Consider the following 26,046-nt stretch of genomic DNA (forward strand, 5'->3'; position numbering starts at 1 on the left):
CTGCAATTGTTCTACCAGTGCACTACGCTGTGGCTATTATGCTGTAATTATGTTGAGAGTGACCTAATAAATATGATATGATGGGTAGTGAAGTTATCGATGATACTTCAATAACTAGTTTGTCTCTTGGTATTATGGGGGTAGGGCGAATGAGACGACTGTGCTGGTAATGCACAACTATTTATTTCGACAGCTGGGAAGGAATTGATTGCCTACCGGCGAAGAACTGGCCAACCGATGGTTTTACAGCCAGTACGTCGGGGTAGCCAAAGTATCATTAAACAGCATCTTAATTATTAAAAAAAAGAATTAGATGAAAAAATAAGAGTAGAGAAAATTGATGATTATCTTATATACAATTTTTCTAGTCTCTATTTTTATGTGGATATATAATTTGGGTTTCAAAAGTAACAATATGAAAGCCTTTTATAATCAGATTATTGTATGTAATAATGTAATTGCTATTTCAGAATGTGCCCCAGATCAATTCAAATGTCAGACTGGAGGTGGCTGCATCTCACATTCACAAGTATGCGACGGCACCGAAAACTGTCCGGACCTGTCCGACGAGTGGAACTGTTTTTCGCTGAAGAATTCAACCGAAGACAAAAACAAACCACCCAAAAATTCTTCCATCGAAGTGGCCAGTGACTCGACACAAATCGACAGCGTCCTCAGGATCAGGAAGAACGGCGCTAACTGGAAACCAGTATGCTCGGACAACTGGTCGGAGCACTATTCAAACATCATGTGCCAAGAGTTGGGCTACTACGGAGCGATACACACGGAGCACGTGGAAGTGAACGATGTGAATAAGTTTATGAAAATGAGCGAATATGCAATAGTCGACAGCAACGTGCTGCAGCAGTTTGAGACGGTTGAAGAATGTCAATCCAAGTCAATAGTGACACTCAATTGTCAACAGTTTGGTAAGTGCTATTGATTTGATTGATTTAGTTTGTGTAATTTGATTTGTTTTGATTTTTGATGTATCTTTTAGAATGCGGCTCACATTCGCCTTCCGGAGTGGTGTCTGGTCGCATCATCGGAGGCACACAAGCCAATACCGGACATTGGCCGAGCATAGCTCTGCTGTATAATAAAATAACCCACGCCAAATGCACGGCCAGCATACTCTCTCCGAGGAGATTAGTGGCCAGCTATAGTTGCATCGTCGATTCCATCCCGAAAGAAGTCAACGACTTCAGTTCGACCGTGTCCGGAGAAGATTGGGTTGTCTACGTCGGGCAAGCGTTTGTCGACGTGATGAATAGCTCAGATACTAACATGGTTGAAGTCAAGAGGATAGTTCCTTATAGCAGTGTAAGTTTATTACTAACCTCTTCTTACTTTCACTTATTTTATAATTTGGATATAGTTTTGCAATTAGGATTCATTTAAAACATTTTTTTATACATATTAGTGTGTTCGTTGTCGCGTTCGGTCGTGTCGCCAAAGTGTGTTTTTGCTACTTCTTCATTGTTACTAAATAAAATATAAAATGGCCAAGTACGTGCAAAGCGTCTCCAAAATATTAGAGAGTATGGTCCAAGTCCTCATGGACCCTGTCAATAGATTTAGCAAGGACCAAATGGCCAAATTGATGCCTTTCACCTCTGATATCTCGCAAACTGTAGGCGAAATGTCCTGTAATATTGCAATGCTGGAAGGAGAGCTGTCAGCTACCAAAATTTATATGTCTAAAGATACACCCACCACGATTGAATCGACATTGGAACTTGTTAGTGAAATGGAAGAAAGAAAAAATAGAAAAAACAATGTTATCATATTTGACATTACTGAAACAGGTAATAATGACGACAATAATGTAATCGAAAATTTATTGTCAAAAGCCGAGCTACCTAACCACAAATTCACCGCTCATAGAATCGGATTAAAACAAGGTACGAAGCCAAGGCCCCTAAAAGTTAAACTCGATGTACAGCAAACAGCAATATCATTACTTAGAAAAGGACCCAAATTAGGAATTAAAATAAAAAATGACCTAACGTACATGCAAAGACTACATATAAACAATTTGTGGATCGAAATGAATACCAGAAAAGACAAAGGTGAAAGTGACTTAATAATAAAATATTTTAATGGAGTGCCTAAAATAATAAATAAAAATAGTACAAAAAACTAACAATATATTACCAAAATGTTCGAAGCATTATATCTAAAATACAATTCCTTAAAAATGCTATAGCTGCTTCCGCATATGACATCATATTATTAACAGAAACGTGGCTAAACAACCTTATAAATGACTCCGAACTAAACTTTCATACATACAATATGTATAGATATGATAGAAACATAAACACCAGTACGAAGACTCGAGGCGGTGGCGTGGCAATTCTTATTAAAAAAGTTCATTCATCATCTGTCATCATCAACACAAACAATTCCATCGAACAAATATTTATATCAACCAAAATTTTCAATGTAAAGTGCATATTCGGTTGTGTTTACATCCCTCCATCCTCTGACATTAGTGTATATAATAATTTTATAAATAATATTGAAACAATCAGATTAAAATATCCTGATTCAAAATTCTTAATAACTGGTGATTTTAATCTACCAAATTTGGACTGGCAAAACCTTGAAATGAATGAAAATTCTCCAATTCATCAAGAAATTATAAATTTATCTTTAAATTTAGGTCTTAAACAATTTAATACTATTTCCAACTTGAATGATCGTGTCTTAGATTTAGTTTTTTCCAATTTCAAAAACACTAACGTTATGAAATCTCATGATGTTCTATCTCCAGTGGATGGCCATCATCCACCCCTAGATATTATTATTACTTTAAATAAATCTACTAATCTACCTTTAATTCAGCAAAATATTTTTGATTTTCACAGAGCCGATTATAACGAAATCATGAACCAATTAAATGTCACTAATTGGTCGTTCTTAAACGATAACATTAACTTTGAATCAAAAGTCATTATGCTGAATGAATTATTAATCTCTTGTATATACAACCATGTTCCTCAATATAAAAATAAGTTGCATTTTTTTCCAAAATGGTTTAGTCCCGAATTAAAAAACCTAATACATAAAAAAAAAAGTGTGCACAAATTATTCAAAATTTATAACTCTACACACATATATATTGAATTCAAAAAACTAAGAGCTTTGTGTAAACTACATATATCCAAATGTTTTAAACTTTATATTAAAAAAACAGAATCATTCATTGATTCAAATTCCAAATATTTTTGGTCATTTACTAAAGAATTAAACAACAATAAAACATATATACCAGAAAACATTCAACTTAACGGTAAATTTGTTGACAATACTAATGATTCAGTCAATCTTTTTGCTGATTTTTTCAAATCGATCTATGTCAAAAACAACAACAATAATTCTAATTATAGCATTGTAAATAATAATGTCCTGATTTCACCTTTACATTCTATAAATATATCTATTCAAAAATTAATTAACAAAATAAATGCCTTAGATATATCTAAATCTGCGGGTCCTGACAACATACCCCCAATTTTTATCAAGAATTGTGCCAATGTATTAACTTATCCTCTTTTTAATCTCTTTAATCAATCTATTTCCACTGGTATATTTCCCAATTCTTGGAAGTCTGGCTATTTAATGCCTCTCCATAAAAATGGGGATAAACATAATGTAATGAACTATAGAGCCATCTGTCAACTATCAACTATTCCAAAACTTTTTGAAAGTTTAGTATTAGACGAATTTATTCCTTTCATTAATAACATTATTATTCCACAACAACATGGTTTTACTTCTGGTAGATCTACCTTATCCAATTTATTATTATATGAAAATTTTATTTCTAGTGCCTTATCTGTTAAATTGCAAGTTGACTCAATTTACACTGATTTCAGTAAAGCATTTGACAAAGTTGATATTGAGATTTTATTATATAAACTAAACAGTATCGGAATCAGCGGTGTATTACTAAACTGGTTTCGGAGCTATTTGTCCAATAGATCATTATTAGTTAAAATCGGCCATTCTAAATCTTACTCCTTTAATCCAACTAGTGGCGTTCCCCAAGGATCTCACATGGGACCAGTCCTATTCAATATTTTTATAAATGATATTATAAATATATTTAATGATGTTAAAGTGCTCTTATTTGCAGACGATTTAAAAATATTTAAATGTATAAAAGACACTAACGATTGTGCTACTTTACAAACTAATTTAAACTCATTAAACGATTGGTGTTCTTTTAATAAATTATATTTAAACATTAAGAAGTGTTCTGTTGTCAGGTTCAGTAGGTCAAATAACAAAATTATTTATAATTATCATATAAATAATGAATCATTACCATCATCATCGCTAATTAAAGATCTAGGAGTTATTTTTGACGACAAATTAACTTTTAATTCTCATATAAATTTTATCACAAAAAATGCCATCAAAACACTTGGTTTCTTAATAAGAAATAGTACTCACTTCAAAAATGTAAATACGATTAAAATTTTATACACCACTCTGGTTAGAAACCAATTAGAGTACAATTCTACCATTTGGTCTCCTTATTTAATGAAACAAATTAACATAATAGAGTCAGTGCAAATAAAGTTCACTAGATTCATCAAATTTAAATTTTTTAAAAGTCATAATCACTATGTCAGTAACGTTATTATTTATAGGAAACTTAATTTGCTAAAATTATATGACAGAAGGAAAATTAACGATATTTCAGTTCTGTGTGGTCTTCTTAATGGCACTATTAAATGCTCTGACTTGGTGAGTTTAGTGTGCTTCCATGTGCCGGGTAGATCAATTAGATGTAACCATCTTTTTGATATGCCCAGGTTTACCACTAATTACTCATTGAACTCAGCTATGTTGAGACTGCACAGAGTTGGAAACGAATTATCCATGGTCGATTTATTCATTGTTAGTAAATATAACATGAAATCTATTTTATTTAAATATTTTTTTAATATAATGTAATTTATTTTGTAGTATATGAATGTATGTGTATTTTTCTTTTATATTTCATTTTAATTTTTTTTCTTTTTCTTTCTCTATTTCCAACATGTAAAATGGTCAATTTTTTCTTGACCGTAAAATAAAATAAAATAAAATAAAATAAATAAAATAAAAAATAAAATAAAATATATATATATGAGGAAATCATTTCTTACTATATTTACTAGTTTTATTGCCATGGTAATTAAGTCAATAGAAACCCCCCACTTCTATCATTTTCAAGGGAATTTTTTTTTATTAAATATATTGCTTTGTGCAAAGCTATGTTCATATAATTTATATGTTACAGTTGAAGTGTATCTTCAAGTTGTAATATATTTTGACAAGTTGGTATATATTCCATCTAATCTGGTACAAACTGCCATTATAGTTGTAATATATTTTGACTATTTAGAATATATTCATTCTAACCCACGTAAGTTGATTCATATGGATAATTACATTCCAACTGGTCAAAATAAATTACAACTGAAAATACAGTTCAATTATAAGTTGGTACCAGGTTAGTTTGAAAAGTTAGGTTTTCGTTGAAACGTCACTTGTACTAGTAAATTGAGTTGGAAAGTCACATTTTTGTTTTGAACACATTCTAAGAGTTATCGTAATACGATACTCATACCTAGCAAATATTAACGCATTATTGAATTCTGAAGCATTCGTAAAAACAGCAGAGCCTTCAAAACTCAACTCTTATATTACAACTGGCGTACATTGTTGAAAGTGTATTTGCGTTTTTAGATATATAATTTACTAGTTGATTTATATTTGAATATGAATGACCCGTACGCCAGTTATAACTGAAAATACACTTCGACTGCAACGTATATAATTTCAGGTTTTTTGTTGAATGTGAATTTATTGTGTGATATTTGATTTCTAGGTGAAATATAATCAAGTGCTCTACAATGGAGATCTCGTGATGGTAGAGCTGAAGCAGCTGCTGGAGTTCAATAGCACCGTCAGTGCGATATGTCTGGCGGATGCTTCGTTTGAACCTCGGCAACTGTGCGCCATAGCCGGCTGGGGAGTGCATCAAACTAATTGTAAGTGCAACACGATTTGAAACATCGATTTAATTTGCTTATATTCAATGTCAATTTTTTGTATGCGTTTCAGTTGCAACGGCCGAACAATTTTTGCATCACTTGCCGTTGCCGACGCTGAACCAAAGCGAATGTAACTCCACGAAGCATTACAACGGTCTGATCGGAGAGCAGCACATATGCGCTGGATATACGGATGCTGAAAAATCCCCTTGCTATGTAAGTCTTCGTTGAAATCTGAATTATATATTGTGTGATTACGTTGAAGCTCTATCGTTGATTTTGTTGTGTGTTGCAGAATGACGAGGGGGCTCCGTTGATGTGTTTCAACGACTCGACCAGCTCGTGGGAATTGCACGGTTTATTGAGTTACCATAGCAACTGTGGCAGAAGTCATCACCCTGGCATTTTTGCATCGTTGACGTACGCTCCCATTCACAAGTGGCTGACGAACAACGTCGGCTTACATCACAGCGGGACCAATTCCAATTATTACAGAATATAACATTATAATGCATAACTGAAGATATTTAATTGATGAAAATAATGTAAATTGTATACTACGCAAAGAAAACTGTTTAAGTATATATATATAAATGTTATATATTGTGATATAATCACACGTATTATATTGAAAGTAAACGTAGATTACTCTGGTTGTGTTAAAACAATATAAAGATTATAATAACATCAATATTTGTGATTTTTAAATGTGTAAAAATCATTATGAAAATGATAATGATTAAAGTGTTAACTAGATTTGTAACCGTAAAATGACCTCACTCGAATGTATAAAAAGCAAGTTTTTGACGATGATTGGGAACAAATTTGTACAATCAAATTTCATAATTGTTTACACGCGTACGATCAATACGAATTGTAAAGTCTGTTGTGTAAAATGTTTTTAGGATGCAAATTTCGTATGTTTTATATGTATAATATGTATTTTATTTCTTTTCTTTGAACGTATCTTCCACTATTTTTGATAAGATGTCTAGTGTATTGTAAATAGTCATGTACAGATGCTTACGTTATTTTGATTGTTAAAGCAAAATTAAGGCCTTGCGCAAACGGATGAGCTGTATATCTAAGTTAAGTTATCAATGTCTTTGAAAATCGCCAATACAAAAAAGTATTTCAAAACAAATTTTTTTATACACAAATGTCAGTAAAATTGTCTTAAATATTTCATTTTTGACGATGTATTTCAAATTCATAATAATGAATAATAATTCACAACAATTATAAACATATATACAATTATAAACGATTACAATATTTTTTATACATTTACTTCTTTACTAATAAACATGTATGAAATTATAGATGTAAATGTATTTATATATAAGCAATATAAATTATTTTTTCTTATGCGTAAATAAATAATACTGTTGGTCTAATGTGAAGCTGCTGCAATAAAATTAGTTATGGCATATACCAAAAATATCTTCTGGTACTCAATTTTGACGGTTTAACTTTCAGACGTTGTTAAAGTATTACTCTGCGATTTGAATAAACATTTTCTTTTAATTTAATTTAAATATAGTTACGTATATATGTATTACCAAGTATATACGATTAAATTGTTATATCTGTTGATTATGAAGGTTGTTCAATTGCAAATAATAATAGTAAAATACATTATTTATGTTAAACGTGTGCATCGAATACAAACTGTAATCCGCATAATATTTACTAGTCACAAAAATATATTTGTGCCAATAGTTAAGTTTATATAAAATAAATTAAGTTATATTTTACTATATATTATATATTATCTTTTCCTCTTTAGTGTATAATCTACGATTATGAATATTTGTGATAGGATTTTCGTGCATGTTGGATACATTTTCAATACAGCCAATATTTTATATTAGTTTTGTTTTAATGTACATTAAATTTTATTTAAAATTACTCAATGCGTTTCTTTTTTTTAATCGAATAAATAACTTATTTTAATTACATATATATTTTATATAATTTATATAAACACATATTTCAGAGAGTAAATTGAACATATATTTACATCCAAAATCAGTTCAGTCATTTCTATCATTAACTAATCAATCCACATCCAATAATACACACTATGAATATGATAACAATTGAGATCTAACATATTTAAAAATAATATCACAAAGGGAGCTTCAGTAATAACACTAACAAAAAAAAAAACACTTTTTTTACTAACCTTTACTAAGTTTGACCAATTGAATTCGAATATCACAATGTTTTTTGTCGGTTTCTTCTCGTTTATCAGTCATTAACTCAGAATCTAGTATTGCTGTACCAAAGGTGAGTATTGGAATCAATAGTAAGGTGTTTATTTCTATTGATTGTGATTTTTATTGTTTTAAAATACGAATAATTAATTATATAGTGAATTTTAAGTAAAAATTTTTTTTCGAGCTATCATGCATTTATTGGACCAGTTTTATATTTCACTACGTTTACAAGGGTTGGTTTTCAATCTTAATATTTTATTTTAATTTTATCTGCATGTACTAATTCGAGCGGTAAATGATTTTAAATTACAATATGAAATGTTCTAGGTTAGTGAGCATGAGCGACTGAGATGGAGTGATGCGCTCTCCATTCTTCATCTCATTCTTGCATCATCTATACGGTCGTAAACACCCGCATTATTTAACTCAATTTAATTCGCTTACCGCTCGAATTAGTACGTTTAAATAGTAAAATAATTTAGTTTACATTATAAACGTGGTCAAGTTAAAAATAAGCGACATAAGTTCATAATATTACGGAAAAAATATGTAAGAAAAAAATAAATTTGACTTTTAAAATTCGCTAGATTATTAATTATAAATATTTAAAACCAACAAATATTACGATCAATAAGAAAAACGTCCAACTTTTGATTTCAATATTTACTTTTGGCACAGCAATCCTAGTTTTTGGGTGAATGACTACAAAAGCCAAAAAATCTATAAAAATTGCGCATTTTTTAAACGCTCATACATCTAATATATAATTTCGAAATAGACTTTGTATGTAAGTATCTTTGGTTGGGAACTTCGTAAACAAAATTTTATCGATTTAAAATTCAGCACACTTCCAATTCACTCTATTAAACGAAAACAAAAAATAGTGTGGCCAGAACACTATCCCAATAAACATGTTTCAATAGAAAATACTCAATATAAAATAGTATTAACAGTGGGAAAAAATCCCAAGTGAAAATACGTACTTTTGACTTTTGATTTGAACTGAACGACTACTTAGAGAGATTTGAAAGCTGAAAAGTACTACAAATGAAAGATAAAATACCCGACTATAGATTCCAATATTCATTATGAACAGAAAATTGACAGATTTTGAGACATGCCGAACAACACGAAGATATAGAAAAATCGCGCGATTTAAAAAACACATATCTCCGAACCTCGAGCCAATCAACATTTTTTATTACCAGATTCGTGTTTACTGGGCATAGATCTATAAGAAAAGTTACACATCTTGTCTCTGAACCATTATTCGTGTCGAACAGTGATATTATATTTTAACAAATTAATTTAATAAAAAAACAAATGAACTATATTTTAGCTGTTTATATTACAAATACTGAGCGAAGCCGGGTAAAACAACTAGTATTTCATAAACAAGAGGAAAACAATAAAAACATTGTCATATTCGAATTGAATGGATCAAATTTAGTAAAAATATAAGTCTCCGCTCGGTTTTTTTTTTGTTGCTCAGTGTAATTTTTATTACGTTAATTAGGTTATGTAAATACATTACCTCAATAAATAAACAATAAAAGGGACAGGTGAATGATTCACATTTTTACATTTTCAGACATCGAAATATTCGAATGATGTCATTCCATGCTTTGAAAATACCCAGACCAAATCTCTTCTGAGGTGGAAGCTGAAATGACAATGAAATCATTTTTATACAAACAAAAATAATTTCAAATTATTAAAAAACAGTTGCATACTTTTCTTTGGTTGGAATCTCAACCTTTCATTGATGATCATGCCGTCATTGGGCATTGGTCGTGTTCGTGCATTAAAATCAGCACTCCTAGATGCTCCTATCGTCTTGGAAAAATTAAAACGGATATCACTTTCACTGTAATTCGGCAGCTTCAAACTCGATTCGTCACCGATGATATCCAAAACGTGAGAGTTTTCACCCATAGAGTTCATTTTGAAAGCATTACCATCAACGATTCTCATACTCTGAACGACAATCTTACCGTCTGTAGTTTTCGGCACGGCAAGTTTGTTATTCTCGTCTAACCTTTGATTCAAATCTTTATCCACCAGCGCAATTGTGCCGTCTGAATTGAAAATTGCGATTTTTAAATTGTGAGAATTATTTACGCCACTTCCTGGCACGTCTCTGGCCATAATCGACTCAATATTATTATCTATCTGACTCTGACGTTGACTGACGTAGCCAGTCAACTCCTCGTACGAATCTAAAGCGCCAACATCATCACCTTCGTCGAGGATTAACATGTTTGAATCTGATTGTGAATACTCATCAGTATCATCTGGTACTCTTGCGCTAGTAGGATTATCTAATATTGAGGTTTCTAATGTACATAGAGGCATATTGCACGGTTCATTTTCGACATCCTTATCATTGGTTATATGCCTGCTGACGTGTTCTGCTAGAGCTGAAGGTGTGGTGAAGGTGTTTGAGCAAACTTTACATGCATGGCATTTTTCACCAAGGTGATTACGTATATGAGAGGCTAAATCTGTCGCTATTGCAAAAGTTTTATGGCATATATAGCACATGTATGGTTTTTCACCTAAAAATTTCAATTAAAAATTATATATTAGTATATAATACTTAATACATAGCCTGAATGCGCATATAACCTGAATGTTTTCTAAGATGAAAGTCAATATCTTCGCTGCGGCTGAATGTTTGAGGACAATATGAGCATTTGAAGGATCGCTGTGTCGAATGTGCTTTATCAGAATGAGTTGTCAATTCTTCCAAGCCAGTAAATTTCATTCCACATTCAGCACAACTGTGCCATCTGTAAGTGAAAATGATCATAAACAGATCGCGTTACATGAAGTTGATTATATGTATGTATGTATGTAGCAAATAAGGTTATACTTTTGGTTTAGATTGTGCGTTTTTAGATGCGCTTCGAAAATACTCTCCAACATGAAGGCTTTATTGCACAAATCGCACACGTACTTGGAATTGTGAATTTTCATATGCGTTTTGAAACGTGCCATCGATTTAAACATTATGTGACATATCCTAAAAAACGACAAAAGTAAATGGCAAATATGTGTAGCACTTTGTGAGACAAGTAATGTTTTTACCTCACGATGATTAACACTGAAATCTACATCTAAATATATATGTATCTAATAGTATATAATAATAGCGTAATGCGTGCATGTGCTGTTGACCATGCTCTGCCCATAGAGATGTAATAAGAATAGAGGGGCCCTTACGAATAAATAATTGTTGTCAATTTTACGCGGTACGTCTCTATAAATACGCTACATCGCACGGAATACAATCGAATCAATTTACTTATAAAAATGTATCCCATGTTGTTTATTTTGTGTTTTTGAATATATTTTTTTTACCGATGTTTGCCCATCTTGCGAGTAATATAAACAAACAGAGAAGTTTTTATCGGACATACGTCGAGCACCAAGCGTCAAATACGACTGATGCTAAAATTATTTAGATCTGTCTCTGGACAGAATGTCACTTGACAACAAAAGAACACCTAAAGCCACTTCTATTAAGATTACATTTCTCTGGCTCTGTCTCTCTTTCTCCCATTGGAATCGTATGTCATGGAAAGAGATGCGGCATAGTGTGGGCATAAGAGTGGGCTTTGCGCATGCGCGATGCTGCTGTCACTTTGGGCACTTTCAAACGGGTTTGGTGCATCCGCTCTAAAATCGCCAGACAAACGAACGACAGATTAACAGAACGGCAGCTTTAAACGTAATTCTCGTTTTCTCGAATGATAGATTGCACATCAGATGACGAGTAACCTTTCGATGTGCACAGATGCAATTATTAAAATTCAGTTGGATCTTTCTGGCGAGTTTAATAAGGCAAGATTCGGAACTTATCGAATCTTGCCTTATTAAAATCGCCTGAAAGATCCAACTCAATTTTAATAATTGCATCTGCGTACATTGAAAGGTTACCCGTCATCTGGTGTGCAATCTATCATTCGAGAAAACGAGAATTGCATTTAAAGCAGCCGTCCGTTAATCTGTCGTTCAATTTGTCTGGCGATTTTAGAGCGGATGCACCGCATCCCTTTCAAACACTCAGACACAAAATATATATGTATAGAAAGCAGTGGCGTGCGGTAAAATTCTTTCTCTTTTTGTCGTACAGCCTTACTTAATATGCGCGAACAGGATACAAGGGGAACAGCCTGTTCAAAAAGATAGAGAACTTCACCGCATACCACTGATAGAAAGCATTGTCTTGAATCATATTCAAGATAACACCAATGATCATGACACACAGCATTAAGCAAGCGAGGAAGAAGAAGTCTTAAATACAATTTCCACTTTCACGGTCGGGCTCAACTCTGGCACCATATTATTGATATCAATGCAAAGCTTAAAAAGACTGTGTGTTCGATAGACGAGTTACGAAGAACACTCATAAACTTTAATTTTTTTGACGGATTCGTAATAGTCAGAATATCTCAAGAAAATATTTATGTGAAAACAGCACACGATTGAGTATATATATGTATATACAGTGCCGGTTTTAGGGGGGGGGGTTGAGTTGGGCGGTGCCCTAGGGCGCCAAACAAGTTAGGGCGCCGCTCGATGCGCCATAAACGTTTTCAAATTAAAATTAGAGCGCCAAAGATCCTACATTTGTACTCGGCAAATTCTATTCAAGCAATCTACTGGAAAAAGCCGAGTTCAAAATCTGATATTATTAGCAATGAACTTATCAATTTCTTCCTTTCTTTCAAATAAAGTTCAAGGTAAAATCAATCCACTCATTGTATTAAATTTTATAAAACGGCACAATTTACAAGAATTATATCTTTTTGCTGACACTGCCTGAAACTGTAGCAAGGTCCCAAGGTTGGGAAAAAGGAGGATGGTAATCCAGTTTTTTTATAATTTTTTTCTAAGGGTGTTTAGAAAAAATTGCCCGAAGGCGCCATTGGGTGTAAGGCCGGCACTGTATATATATAGGCATGAATAGATTAGGATTGCAAAGCCTTTTATCTAGCAGTGTACAATGAAAGGTTGAATTCCATATTATACAGATTTTAATTTTATCTACAAAGGTTTCAGTTTTGAATAGTTTCATTATGCAAAAGTGTAAATGCACATACTCGCACACCGGTCTGACTCTACAGAGCTCATCAATGTCAACCTCCCCTTGTTCGTTTATAGTCGGTGGTATAACATTGGCAGTGATTTCATCGTGCGTCACCAGATGCTTTTTCAACGTGGTAATATCATTGTAACGTTTTCCACAGATGCTACACATGAATGGTTTCTGACCTGCAATCATATAACAATTAGTATCACCGACCGAAGAATATGATTATACACATTGAAAAATTCATAACCGGTGTGTATGTTCAAATGTCGTTGTAGTCGTTGAGGATGTGCGAAACTTTTTTCACAGATATTACATGGATACGGCAAAATTTCTTCGTGTTGCCTCTGATGAAGCGTTAGGTTATACGATTGGGCAAAACCTAGCGTTGAAATAAATTTTATAGACACATGTACACATGTATATATGTAATTATATTAACCCTTTGAATGCTGACCAACGCCGATCGGCGTTTTGCCAACAAGTCCATGAGCCTGAAATACGCCGACAGGCGTTGCATTTTGAGTATGTAGGAAATAAATAAGAATACTACCCGCTAAGCCTTTCCAGGTAGCATTGAAAAATGGTCGTGTAATCCGAGTCAATGTTTATAAAGACTGGTTCACACCGTAATTTCTGAAACCATAGTTGAATTTCTCGATGGAAATCCCTAACTGCTGAGTATTTTAAATTGTGGCTTGGCATTTAGATTGTGAGCATTACATTTTAACAACAATGAAGAAGATGGAACTAGTTTTATAAAAATACATTCATTAATAGACTTCTTTAGTTTATTTTATATTGTTGCAAGATATATTAGAGAGTCTAAACACACCTTTACAAAACTCGAAATACTCGGTGGTAGTTACTAGGGTTTGTTTGGATTAGCTACAATTTTTATACCTGCTTTCTATTGGATTTCTAAATAATTCTAGTTGGAAATGTTGGCGAAATTTTCAGCGTGGCGGGCTTTCAACAGAAAAGACGTCAACACTCAAAGGGTTAAGAAAGTATCAAATTTTAGTTGGGTGTAAACCTTTTCCGCATTTACTGCAAAGGAAAGGTTTCGATCCTGTATGTGTTCTCTCATGGTTTTTCAAATGGTGACGATAGTTGAATTTCTTCGGACAGTGCCGACACTGTAAAGTCCTATCTTCGATGTTCTTATGACACAACATATGTTGACGCAGACGTATCTTATGCGGGAATACTTTGTGGCAATGTACACATTCATGTTTCTCCCCTTGAACATATACATACATATTTTATAGTAAATACTTGATTTTAAACGTACGTACATACATAGTTGCTTCATCATGATTTGAATTTTACAGTTGGCTCAGTAATGAAAGGAAGAATATTTCTCCAGTGGGTTCTAGATCCTCGCTGGAGAGGATAGAAAAGGATTATAGAAATAAATGAAGAAGATTCATAAACGGTGATGTTAAATTTGTATGAAACTGTCTAAATAAACACTGTTGTAAATATTAGTACCAGTGTGTGAAAGTTTGGCGTGTCGTATAAGTTGATATTCATCGAGAAATGATAATTTGCACTCTGCACAAGGATGCTTTCCATTTCTGTTATGAATATTCATGTGAGTATTGAGCGATTGCCTGAAATTAGAATTGATATCAATCATAATATACATAGTTTCGATTCAAATTTATTAATAAAATATACAATACTTGAAGCTGAAAGTTTTGCCGCAGACAGCACAAATGAATTCGGATACATGAACCGACATATGTCTGTTCAGATCACGTTTTTCAACAAACCGCTTAACACACTGCGTGCACTTAAATATGCGTTCGCGTGTGTGCTTCACTCGGATGTGAATCTAAGCAGTAAAAGATTTAATCAAATCAATATTCAAGTTCTATTATATATAATATAATGTAAAAAGTAAAATCCACGGCTGGATTGATGCACATTTACTGACCCCTAAAGAAATTTTGTTGGTGAATGAACGTCCACAATTATCACAGACGAATGGCTTACGAATTTTATGTTTATTTTTCATATGTTTCAAAAACTTGGAGTGTGATAGAAACACGTCCGAGCATACATGACAAGTATCTTCGCTAACAATATCAAGTTTGGGTGATTCCTGAAATTATTATTGCGATTTATAAAAGAAAAATTATATATGTAAATACATAGTTTTTGATTTATACTCTATCTATTTTTTTGCTGTTTGTCTTGATTTTTTTTTGCTTTTTTTCTTGAACTTCACTTTTTGTAATTATCTTAATTTTTTCCATACAACTTTTCTTCGAAAGACGTCCTAAGGAAATATAAGAAAATTCTTAAGTTATAAATGCCATGAAGTGTAATTATGTATATGTTACAGGGCAAGTGATCACTCCGGTTCGTTCATGAACCGGATAAATTTGTTTGTTCATACAAGAAGTATTGGTTTTAGTTCAAGTGCTTTCAAGTCAAAATCTTTTTGTGTGTCAAAATGAATTTAAGAATTTAAAAAGGAAATTCTTTGGAAATCACATTACAACGTTGCTATAATTCCTTTTTCCGCTAATGTTGAAAATATTGTAGCCCAGGTAAGCATACATATGTATGTACATCAGTGGCGGCTCGTCCATATGGTCTGCGGGGCTGCAGACCTCCAAGTATAGTAAATATGCTACAACTACAGGCTGATTCATCTCTGCAGCCCTCCCACTTTAAATTCTCACGAGCCGCCACTGATGTACATAGAGGCAGTGGCGTCGCTAGGGGTGGTGTCACCTGGTGCGTGGTGGTTACACCTAAAAAATATTTTTTATTAATTATTAATATTTGTCAATTGTTATGACTAGAGGTAGGACCGGAAGCGTGCTTTTTCTAGGAAATAGGGCGTTTTGGGTCTATTTTCCAGGAAACAGGGCAAACTACAAAGCTAAAGAGCATAAAAAAAAGGTTCATCATATAAATGAACAAAGCTCGGTGAACAATGAACAAAGAACGGCGCAAAGTTGGTCTGCTCTTTAGTTATGACATACGAGAGAGAAGCTAAGTTCACACGTTGTTTCTGGATTGCGTCTCCTTCTAACTGAATCAGTTACCCCTCTTATCTTTAGGTACATACATGGCCCGTGCATCGGAGCACAGCCATGGCTTTAGCCCCGGGGCCCAGCATCGAGATTTTTTTTTTTTAATTTGTTACGAAGTTGTCTTTCGTCTTCGTACTACGTAGTTATGTTTAAGTAGTAACTTGTCGGTGATACCTTAGCTATTATTTTTACACCATGACTTTTATTTGAAACTTGTGAAAATATATTATCACTTATTACTCCTTAATGTGTATTGTGAAAAGTATTGATGAAATGATTTTTAATTTTAATTTTTTTTTTGGGGGAGGGGGGGGGGGGCTTAAGCATCCTAGCCTGGGGGCCCGGCTTGGGGGATGCGTACATACACTGATTTCTTAGGAATTCTAACAAAAGCCAATTGCAGCTGCAGCAGACGGATTTCACGGTAGCTGTATAAATACAGAAAGCTGTATATATACAGAAATTGCAATGAGGTGTGTAGCCGCTCGAGGACCATCATACAACGAATATGTCAAATTAGCGTTTTTCAATTTGAACAATTTGGTGTCGCCCCAAAAATTGTGTCACCCGGCGCAGACCGCACTTCCCGCACTAAAGACCTAGCGATGCTTCTTCATAGAGGATTAGACAAACGATTGAAAATACCTGGCCAGATTGGTTCGTGTATGAAGAAACTAGTTCGAAAGAAATGTACACTTGGACTGTAACATACATATATACATATTACATATTATAAAACAATACACTTGATTATGTGGATACATTTAAATAGTGAGAAAAAATATAACGTGTATTGAAATAATTTTTTTTAACTTTGTTGTATAATATTATGTTTAATATACCTTTACCTTCTAATATGTTATTGTCGTGCAATTTTGTGTGATCGTTAAACGCAATCTCATTGTCAAATTCCAACACACATTCATCACATTTAAAAATAAATTCATTATCGAAATTTGAACCCTTAAAATACATAATAAAAAATAAATGAATTTCTTGTTTAAAAAATGCCATTCAATTGTTCAAAGCAAAATAAAAACAATACCTTGAAAAATTCAACTGGAGGTGTAATTCTATCGTTTAATTCTTCATCGTGAATCGAATCTATGTTATGAGACGGTGTATATCTATCATTTGAATTTTCATCATGAATCGATTCGAAATCGTTTGCATCGTTATCAATTTCATATTGAACATAATCAATGGTAGATTCCTTTACCAATTCCCCTTCTAAAAATTGCTTCTCAACCGTTGGAATAATTGGTTTTGCATTCGGTATCTGAAAAAACAATCAACATTCGATTATCAGTTATTATTTACAATACAATTAAAGCACAATAGATATTCATTCGTACAATTAACTTTTCAGAATACTGTCTGAGTATGGCGTCGGCCGTTTTCGCTTGTTGCTTAAACTGGTTAGCTTGATTTGTTTTGCTAACACACACATTACAAATCTGTGCGGGAAGGCCATCATTACGGTATAACTAAAAAATGAAAAGCATTGTTATGGATATTTTAATTTATTTATTTATTTTATTCAATCAATCATGCGCACTCGTCTAACAGACTGCTCCAACGCGACGAGTGTGCTATACAGATTAAGAATTATTAATTATATATATGGGTATACACCATAGATATATCATACACATAGATCCGCCCTCACGCTTTATACTGGTCTCCCTTTTGGCGCATGCAAAATACATGGCGCATGCACAGTTTATCTCAGTAGGAAGGTAGGTACCGCTGCGTCGTAGGGAAAAAAACCTTTTTTTTCCCAACTTCCCCGCTAGTTACCCTTCAGGTAGTGAAGACAATATCTCCGACCAAAATCACACGTCAAGGCCCATCTAGTGTATTATACATCAATGGTATACACCCATTTATTTACATTAAAGATGACATCTATGGTCAAACATTATACAGAAGTATGTATTATAAAAGGCAAATACAAACATTGATTAGCATCCACAGAGAAACCTGTGGACACAATTGCAGCATATATTTAAATCAGCGAAAATTGAGATGATGAATAACTCGAATTTTTGCGAAAGATGGGACAAGGTTGCCAATTTGTTGAAACCGTTTCAAATGAGATCAGATAAATTGGCAAACTCTGATGGGAAACGATCGACCTTAGAGTCAGATATCCAAGGTCTGGCCAGCAGCACATGTACTTCAGGGATAAGACGCCGTGACCACACAATTGAAAGCATTTTATGCAACGTTTTATAATATTCAGAAGACATATGAAACCACATTTTTTATAAACACTTTTTGAGAATATTTTACTAAGCTAGTTAAGAACTACATATGACAATGGAATACAAACATACTAATAGTAATGGTTATTGAACTTAACTCTCATATAGCAATACTTAATAATTATCTAAGTTCCATAAATGACCGTAACTAACGAAACTGTTGTTAATTTTAATGACGTTCACAAAGTAAATGTGATCAAAATTGAATAAAAAATCTTTGTAAAACATGAATTTTGTTTATCATTTCGGGTAAGAAATCCTAAGCTGGGATGAACTTACTACTTCGTTTAAAAACAGGAGGCGAAACATTTGAAATTCTTTTGCAAAGTTGATTAATTTTATATATGGAAGGCTCAGAAAGAATAAAAATGTCGGCTGTGTTTTGTATGCGAGTATTCTAGAGGATTTTAATAGGGTGTACCTGTAATTCGGAGGCGTTCATCAAACGCATATGCAGGCCTACGTTTTCTCCGTCAATAAATATTGGAGTCATTTGCTGATTCTGGATGAGACAAGTCCTACAAACATCTTCCACGTTCAAAGGAAACTTCAGATCGTATAAAAACTCATATTCTTGTTCCATATTGTACCATTTGACAGCTGCTGTCAAACTAGTGTTTACATATGCCTTTCTTATACGAGTGGTCGTAAAACGATTTTTAGCAACCTCGCACTCTTTCAATTGTGTAGATTTTATTATAATAAATTTTAATTGAATTACCTAATAATCGCAAGTTACTGATGAAACTTAGTTTCATCGATAGTTAAATATCTGAAAATTTTAAGTTTGATTGCTAATGTAGTTTATACATGGGTCTACCTCACGGGCCCGAATGTGAAACGTCGGAAAACGCAAATATCGGAAGGCAAAGATTGAAAATCGAGAGATCTTAAATCGAAAGATAAAAGGGTGCATGATAAACGGCACATACTCACTTTATTTGCGCGAGCAGGATACAACAGGAACAAGAGGAACAGGCTTTTCCTCCAGAATTCTTCGCGCGCACATTAATACGGGAGGAAAAGCCTGTTCCTCTTGTTCCTGTTGTATCCTGCTCGCGCAAATTAAGTGAGTGTGTACCGTTTACCATGCACCCTTTTTTTGATCTTTCGACTTATCGATTTTCGATATTTGCGTTTTCCGGCGTTTCACATTCGGGCTCGTCACGGAGACCGTTTATACATATGTATTTTATTTGGTAAACGGATTATTGCGCAAATTGCGATCGCGCGCACGACAATCGTTGCCACAAAAATCGCGAACATGGAATATCTGGCACTCGAGGTCTCGTTAGTAAAATATTTTTTCGATAGATGGAGTTTTTGGGTGCCAGATGTTCCGTGATCGAGATTTTAGTGACGTGTGCGAGATCGTTTTTTTGCGGAATAATCACGGCTGCCCACCTCAGCCCCCCCAAATGACGCCCCTGTAAAAATATAAATAAATATACACTTCAAAGGTATTATGGAGGTTGAAGGGAATGAAACGACGGAGTGTTGTACACACGACTATTTAATATGACGGTTGGGAAAGAAGTAGTTCAGCAGCGAGCAACATGGCCAAGTTGGTCCCAGCTCGCAGGATGGTGACCGAAACCCGACCATGTCATAGAGCCGCTACAGTATTATATGTGTAAACATAATTTAGCTTTAAAGATAAGTTACAAAAAGTGTAAAATAGAGCTATGCGAAGTATTGTAAGTGTCAATAGATTAACTAATATGAAATGTATATTCAATGAATTGGATTGGATGAATGATAATAAAACCTTGAAAGTGTGCATGTTAGTATATATGTATATTTAAATTATATAAAAGATTATTACCTAGCTGTTTTGATAAATATTTGTTAAAAGGATGTGATGTACATAGTTATGTATAATACTACATAGAGGTAAGTTATGTATATTATAATTAGCTTTCTAAGCTATGCTAAATAAATAAAATAAAATAAGCTTTAAACATTATCTAACATAAATGATTTTATAGCTTTTCATTTAAATATTAAGAGTTTGCTCAATTAAAATATTGATTTAATTTTTAAATCTTCATTTCGTATATATGTATTTTATATAATTCATTTCTTCTTCTTCTTAATGCCTTGTCCGCAACCGAACGTTGGCGACCTCGTCGATTATTTGAAGATATCCGCATCGGTCTTCAACGGCTCGGAATAGATCTTCGGCGCTCATATCGGTCCACATGCGCATGTTTCGAAGCCAAGATAACTTTTTCCTGCTAATCCATTTTTTTCCTTCTATTTTCCCCCATAGTTATCAAACGGAGAAATTCGTATTTTGGACCCCGTATCATGTGTCCGAGGTATTCCATCTTTCTCCGCTTGATGACAGAAACAAGTTTCCTGCCTCTCCCCATCATGCCGAGGACCGCTTCGTTTGATATCTTTTTGGTCCACGGAATCTTCAGCATACGCCTATAGACCCACATCTCAAAAGCTTCGATGCGGCTGATCATTTTGGTCTTCAGAGTCCACGTCTCACATCCGTGTAGTAATACTGTCCAGACGTAGCTCTTCGCGAATCTCAACCGCGTATGAACATTGAGATGCTTGTTTGTAAGCGTCGCCTTCATTTTTACAAATGCTGTTCTAGCCATCTCGATGCGGATTCTTAGATCTTCATCTGGGCCCATCTCTTCATTCAGCCAGGTACCCAGGTATTTGAATCTTTTTACTCTTTCAATCACCTCTCCATCCAAGGTTAGATTCCCGGTGTCTGTTTGCATTCTATCTACTATCATAAATTTTGTCTTCTTTATATTTATGCGCAGACCTCTTCGATTGCTTTATTGTTGTACACGATCTAGAGATCTTTGCAGGTCTGCTAAATTTTCAGCGACTAGTGCCGTGTCATCAGCATATCTTATATTGGTGATCGTCTCGCCGCCCATTTTGATACCCTCCGCTTCTTGGAGAGCATCGTGGAAGATGGATTCGGTGTAGGTTTTAAAAAGAGTAGGTGATAGGATGTATCCTTGCCTGACGCCCCGCTCTATAGGAATCTCATCAGTGAATTGATCATCGACACGCACTACTGCAGTCTGATTCCAATAAATATTTCGTAGCAATCTGACATCTTTGTCATCCAGGCCAATATTTTTTAAAGTTTCCATCAGGCGAGCGTGTTGGACACGGTCAAAGGCCCTTTCAAAGTCTATGAAGCAGATATACACAGGTTTACGGACTTTGGAGTAGTAAGCAGGTTTACGGACTCTACATCTTTGGAGTAGTGTTTTCATGCAGAAAAGGGCCTCTCGGGTACCCAAGCCTCGTTTGAACCCAAACTGCTCTCCGCCAATCGCCTCTTCACACCGTGAGTAAATTATGTCCTGTATTATCCTAGTAGGATCTTCAATGTGTGACTCATTAGGCTAATTATTCTGAAGTCGCTACATGTCCTCGCGTTACTCTTTTTTGGCAACGGGATAAATATGGATTGTAATCAATCGCTAGGTAGTTCACCTGATAAATATCTTTCATTGAAGAGTTTTGTGAGATATTCTATGTTATCGTCCTCCAATAACTTAAGGAATTCGGCAGGAATCAGATCCGGTCCAGTAGCTTTCCGACTCTTTGCTAGTTTTATAGCATGTTCCACTTTGGATTTCAATATATGTGTTCCCGTTTCTGGATCTTTAATATGCCCTTTAAAGACAATAGATCTGGTTTCTCTATTGTCTTTAAAGAGCGATTTTGTGTACTCAGTCCATTCCGATTTCTTTTCATCCATATTTAAAATGATTTTTCCATTTTTATTCCTAAGGAGTATGAAATCTCTTTTTCTGAATGATCCTGTTGTTTCTTTTAGTTTTTTATGTACGTTAAATTCATCGTGTTTTTCTTGTAATTTTTCAATTTCGTCACATTTTTTTTTCATTTCTTTGATTTTCCTTTGAATTTGGTGGTGAATATTTTTATATTTTGTTGGATTATTATGTTTGTGTTTTCTACGTTCTTCCATTAAATGTATAATTTCATCCGTCATCCAAGGTTGTTTTTTATTGATTATTTTATTTGTTTCAAGAAACTTTTTCCCAAATTGGGGTCATTGCTGATTTCATACCTTCCCACTTTAAGTTTACATTACTATTTTCTTCAATACATTTTTGTTTAAAATTTGTATTGATATCTTTTGTTTTATAAATCCAATCTTGGTTTAGGTTTTGATGTTCTTAAAATCTTTTTCAGTCTTATATTCAATTTCCCACTAAGTAGATTATGATCGGATGCCACGTCTGCACCAGAGTAAGTTGTCACCGATTTTATACTATTTTTTAATCTACTGTTTATCAAAATAAAGTCAATTTGGTTTCGCAAAATATAATCAGAACAGTCCATGTGTATTTCCATGTGTATAATCCAGGATTTCCATGTGTATAATCTTCTTTTAGGTAGCTTAAAGAAAATATTCAAGATAACATACTGCTCTTCCTGGAAAAACTGAACAAGTCTGTCTCCTCTCTCATTTCTTTCTCCAAGTCCGAAGCGACCAGTTATACCCATTGTTTCTTCGTCTCCAACTTTGGCGTTGATATCTCCTATTATAATTTTAACATGTTTTTTCGTATATGTCATCAATTCTTTAATTTGTTGATAAAATTCTTCAATCTCATTTTCTTCTTTATCGAAAGTGCGGGCATACACTTGTATTATGTTAATTAAAATTCATTTCATTTTATATATATATATATATATATATATATATATATATATATATATATATATATATATATATATATATATATATTTTAATTTAAGTAATGCGTTGGTGACATTGGAATTTTATTGCGCTTCCTTGTCTCTGATCTGGATTTCAAACATGTTCCTCGACATGTCCTAAAGTAGAAGAACTGTTTAAATAAATCTGTTTATTCGTTACTAAGTATAAATTAAAAAAAAATTGTTCTTATTGAGTAGACGAGTGTGTTAACAAAAAATTAGTGTGTCATTAGTGATTAGACTACTAAAAAATTGCTTGACAAAATACTAAATTAAAACATTATTTATATACTTGGCAATATATAAACTTTCACTATTTTGCAAATATAAATAAATATGTATCAGTGCGTGTCATGGAAATCTCTCTGTTTTTATCGCACAGGCTTACTAACATGTGAGGGAGCAGGATGCAAGGGGACCAGCTGACTTCATACCCAATCCCCTTGTAGCCTGCTCGCGCGCATGCAATGATATATAAGAGATATTGTATAAAGATAAAGATATGATATAATAATAAGAGGCTTGTAAAAACAGAGATATTCTCACGGCACGCCACTGTTATGTATATATGTATGTGTGTACATATATTATAATTTAATTATTATAATTAATAATTTAAATGGACTTAATTTAATTATTATAATTAATAATTTAAATGGACTTAATTTAATTATAATAAATAATTTAAATGAACTTAATTTAATTATAATTAATAATTTAAATGAACATTCATTTATATTCATCAATAATATTTGGATTGGGTACTATACGGTATACAAAATGCTTTATTAAACAATGGTGGTTTTACCCGGCTTCGCTCAGTATTTGTAATATAAACCGCTTAAACATGGCTAATGTAATAGTAAACATTAATTTTTTTTTTATTAAATTTATTTGGATCGAAAAAAAATCGAATGGTTTTTTTATATATAAGGGAAACGGAACTGAAATTGGAACTGGGAATCGGAACTGAAATCAGAATTGGAATATATGTATATATATATATATATATATATATATATATATATATATATATATATATATATATATATATATATATATATATATACATATATATATATGTATATGTATATGTATATATATATAGATATGCCCATCACACATATGATTCTTTGCAGATTAAAGGAATATGAGTTAAAAAAAAAAACATTATGAAAGTTAAAAATTCTTAATAATGGCTTAAATTAAAATAATGGCTTAAAATTCTTCATGGAAATGCAAAATAGCATACGAGATGTGCAATAAATAATTATACCTCATAAAAGTTGGTATTGATAGTATTAAAATATGTAATTATGCATTGTTCATTGTGTGCAATTAAATTTACCAATTCAATTCATACAGGTAGTAAATATCTTGATAATTCGCAATAAAAGAGTCTAATCAACGTGCTCGTCGAACAATAAAATAATTGCCGGTAAAATAGTACACAAAGATGCCACCAATGTAAATTTCATATATGTAGATATGCATCTATTAATGTATTGTCAACGTGCGTTTCCTAATGACCCGGTCACAAATGAGATGAAAATTACTAGTTTTTATAAAGATAATCACACAATCGATGCATGCTATACAATTGCAACACATTTAGGGGCTGTTCTAATGGTGTTTGAAGAAACTACAAACAAGAAGCACTAAAGAAACTTATAAAATTATCTTTGGAAACATAAAAAAAAAAACATTTTGACTATGGACTTAGCTAAATAGTACTTAGTTTTTTCCTCAAAAAGTCAGGAATAATGCTGTAAGGCTATATAAAAGTTGTTCTATTTATAAAGGCTACCTTCACCTTTAGTGATTATCTCATTCAGATGTTGGTTCAAGATCATATTTGAACATATTTGACTCAAGATCTATAATATATTTATTATTATGAATGACGGAGGTGGCCATGGTAGTCATATAAGTAATTGAAGGAGAACCAGAAAGCGAAATATGTACATGAAGGTAATTGTCAAAAGTAGGACATTGAAATGCATATGTATTATTGGGCAAATATGTTTCGATTCGACATAAATATGTATGTCACAGGTAACAAACTGCCAACAAAATGAATGAATATAATAACGAGAGAAAAAACTTCTATAAATACTGTTTGCTACCAATGTTTCCTGTAGGCGAGTCTCTGAAGATTTAGCGCCATATATATATATTGAAAATTTATTTAATTAATTAATTTTTCTGTTGGTGTATTATATTGTTTATATGTAGGTAGGTAATAAATATTAAATTAAATATATTTAAAAGGTATTTGAAAACAGGACTGACACATTTCTTTTAAATTTTTTTTCTAATTTAATATGCCAACATCCATGCGATGATATTTCATCGGGTTCAACACTAGTATGTAGATAAAAGGTAATGATGGTGGATAATAGAAGAGAAGGTAAAAGTTAACAAGATGGGCTACTAATGCTGTCAAAAAGAGGGATAAATGACGTGATGGGGAATGATTGTTGAATGATTTATGATAAAATTTACAATTATCAATATTATCATGTTTATGTTCCTAATAATTATGTGCTTGGTAGATATCATCATTTGATGGTTGTACCTCCCGCCCGTACAAAGCTTTATCGGATGGCTCCT

General features: G+C 33.0%; 2 protein-coding genes across 2 annotated transcripts in view; one reads left to right on the forward strand and one right to left on the reverse strand.

Moving 5' to 3' along the window:
- Nucleotides 1-7,960, forward strand: part of LOC143913080 (uncharacterized) — a 92,011-nt gene extending 84,051 nt beyond the window's left edge. Inside the window, exons 10-14 of the mRNA XM_077432624.1 lie at nucleotides 471-929; nucleotides 1,001-1,323; nucleotides 5,891-6,053; nucleotides 6,127-6,272; nucleotides 6,352-7,960. Of these exons, the coding sequence (XP_077288750.1) occupies nucleotides 471-929; nucleotides 1,001-1,323; nucleotides 5,891-6,053; nucleotides 6,127-6,272; nucleotides 6,352-6,558 (1,298 nt within the window). The 3' untranslated portion in view covers nucleotides 6,559-7,960. The remainder of the gene's footprint in view (nucleotides 1-470; nucleotides 930-1,000; nucleotides 1,324-5,890; nucleotides 6,054-6,126; nucleotides 6,273-6,351) is intronic.
- A 1,804-nt stretch (nucleotides 7,961-9,764) lies between these two features.
- LOC143912887 (uncharacterized) lies at nucleotides 9,765-19,333 on the reverse strand. Its single transcript, XM_077432336.1, has 15 exons — nucleotides 19,118-19,333; nucleotides 17,785-17,916; nucleotides 17,475-17,708; nucleotides 17,278-17,392; nucleotides 15,554-15,663; nucleotides 15,319-15,486; nucleotides 15,065-15,216; nucleotides 14,871-14,992; nucleotides 14,413-14,619; nucleotides 13,627-13,758; nucleotides 13,387-13,558; nucleotides 11,154-11,303; nucleotides 10,907-11,070; nucleotides 10,012-10,836; nucleotides 9,765-9,941 (listed from the first exon to the last, which is right to left on the reverse strand). Exons 1-15 carry the CDS (start codon nucleotides 19,277-19,279, stop codon nucleotides 9,892-9,894), a joined length of 2,895 nt encoding a protein of 964 aa, XP_077288462.1. The 5' UTR covers nucleotides 19,280-19,333; the 3' UTR covers nucleotides 9,765-9,891.
- Nucleotides 19,334-26,046: the final 6,713 nt, after the last annotated feature.

Source organism: Arctopsyche grandis, chromosome 6 (genome assembly GCF_051622035.1).
Source record: "Arctopsyche grandis isolate Sample6627 chromosome 6, ASM5162203v2, whole genome shotgun sequence".
In the NCBI taxonomy this organism is placed as follows: Eukaryota; Metazoa; Arthropoda; class Insecta; order Trichoptera; family Hydropsychidae; genus Arctopsyche; species Arctopsyche grandis.